The sequence below is a fragment of the Bison bison genome, unplaced genomic scaffold (genome assembly GCF_000754665.1).
Source record: "Bison bison bison isolate TAMUID 2011002044 unplaced genomic scaffold, Bison_UMD1.0 scf7180017864085, whole genome shotgun sequence".
NCBI classification, from domain to species: Eukaryota; Metazoa; Chordata; class Mammalia; order Artiodactyla; family Bovidae; genus Bison; species Bison bison.
This window is the reverse complement of record NW_011494657.1, coordinates 63877-65575: the sequence shown is the minus strand read 5'-3', so window position 1 is coordinate 65575 and position 1699 is coordinate 63877. Positions and strand designations below refer to the sequence as shown.

The window sequence follows — 1699 nt, the reverse complement described above, 5'->3', positions numbered from 1 at the left end:
GCCCGCGGGCGGTGGCTCGGGCGACCAGGATCCCGAACCCCCGGGGGGCGGGGACCCTGGCGGTGGGGGGTTGTTTCGAGGCTGCAGCCCCCTCCTCACCCACGGCCCGGGCCCTGCTACCTCAGGGGGAGCGACCACGGTGAGGAGCCCGGAGCGCCACGACACAGGGCGGAGGGGCGGTTTGCTGGGCTCCCAAGACCGGAGGGGAGAGGAACGCTTGCGGGAAGCTAGAGGCCTATGACGGATGAGGAGAGGGGAGGGCGAGAACCACGTACCGTAGATCTTAAAGGGGACGCGGGCGCGGCGGGTGGCCTTGACTCTCCTGACCTCTTCAACCCCTCTGGCAACCCAGCTGCCTGTGGAGGAACCAATTGTGTCCACAGATGAGGTCATCTTCCCACTCACCGTTTCACTGGATAGACTGCCCCCAGGGACACCTAAAGCCAAGGTAAGGTTGGCACGGAGTGGAGCTCTGTCCGATCTTGAGATGCCCTTTCTGAGGCTGTTTCTCCTCTTGACTGTGGTCCCGTGTCCCCTGTGCTCAGATTGTAGTGACCGTGTGGAAGCGGGAGGTTGAGGCACCAGAGGTCAGAGATCAAGGCTACCTGCGCTTGCTGCAGACCCGATCTCCTGGGGAGACCTTCAGGGGCGAGCAGAGCGCTTTCAAGGCCCAAGGTGGGGAGGAGAATGCAGACAGGAAATGCTAGTGTCTGGATTTTGTGGGGACAGCGGAGGGGTGACACCAGCAAGTGCCCGATCCGGGGAAAGGAAGACTGGACCTGAGGGTTGGAGGTGAGGTGCGCCCAGCCGGTCATCTCCAGCCTCCGCCCTCTCCTGCAGTGAGCACCCTGCTGACTCTGCTGCCCCCTCCAGTTCTGAAGTGCCGCCAGTTCACTGTGGCTGGAAAACACTTGACCGTGCTCAAGGGTGAGCAGACTGGAGGCTCTGGTCTTGGGTGGCAATGTGGCCCTGGACAATACGGTGGGGGTAGATCCATTTTGGTGGCGGGGGGGGGGTTGGTGTGGTCTGAGGAGTTCAGATTCTCTGAGCTGAGCTGGTTACCTCCCACAGTGCTGAACAGCTCCTCCCAGGAGGAAATTTCTGTCTGGGATATCCGCATTCTCCCAAACTTCAATGCCAGTTATCTACCTGTCATGCCCGACGGCTCTGTGCTGCTGGTGGACAACGTCTGGTGAGGTCCTGGGAGGGGCGGGGTTGCAGAGTGTTGGGCATTGCTGCAGGGCCCAGAGCTCTGGCAGGGAAAGGTCCAGCTCTGATCCCTTTCTTCTCAACTAGTCACCAATCTGGTGAAGTCTCCATGGGCTCCTTCTGCCGGCTCCCTGGTACCTCTGGCTGCTTCCCCTGCCCACTTAGTGCCCTGGAGGAACATAACTTCCTGTTTCAGCTCAGAGCGGGTGAGCAGCCCCCTCCAGGGGCCAAGGAGGTGAGTACAATGGACTGGTGTGTTTAAGGACAAAGGCTGAGAAAATGCAATGGGAAGAGAGAGGCCAGGGAGTTGACTAACAGGAGAGGAAACCTCTCCTTCAGGTCATTACACACAGGTAATGTTTCTGCTTGTCCCTCTGACAGGGCCTAGAGGTTCCCCTGATTGCTGTGGTTCAGTGGTCTACGCCGAAGTTGCCCTTCACCCAGAGCATCTATACCCACTACCGGTGAGTTTGTGGGACACACCTCAATG

At 59.9% G+C, this 1699-nt stretch overlaps 1 protein-coding gene across 1 annotated transcript in view; it reads left to right on the top strand.

Moving 5' to 3' along the window:
* Position 1: 1 nt before the first annotated feature.
* Positions 2 to 1699, top strand: part of LOC104987145 (chromosome unknown open reading frame, human C7orf43) — a gene marked incomplete at its 5' end in the record, with an annotated part of 4014 nt that continues 2316 nt past the window's right edge. The window contains 7 exons of the mRNA XM_010837922.1: positions 2 to 139; positions 353 to 448; positions 546 to 675; positions 841 to 927; positions 1072 to 1192; positions 1297 to 1444; positions 1591 to 1673. Coding sequence (XP_010836224.1) covers positions 2 to 139; positions 353 to 448; positions 546 to 675; positions 841 to 927; positions 1072 to 1192; positions 1297 to 1444; positions 1591 to 1673 — 803 coding nt within the window. The remainder of the gene's footprint in view (positions 140 to 352; positions 449 to 545; positions 676 to 840; positions 928 to 1071; positions 1193 to 1296; positions 1445 to 1590; positions 1674 to 1699) is intronic.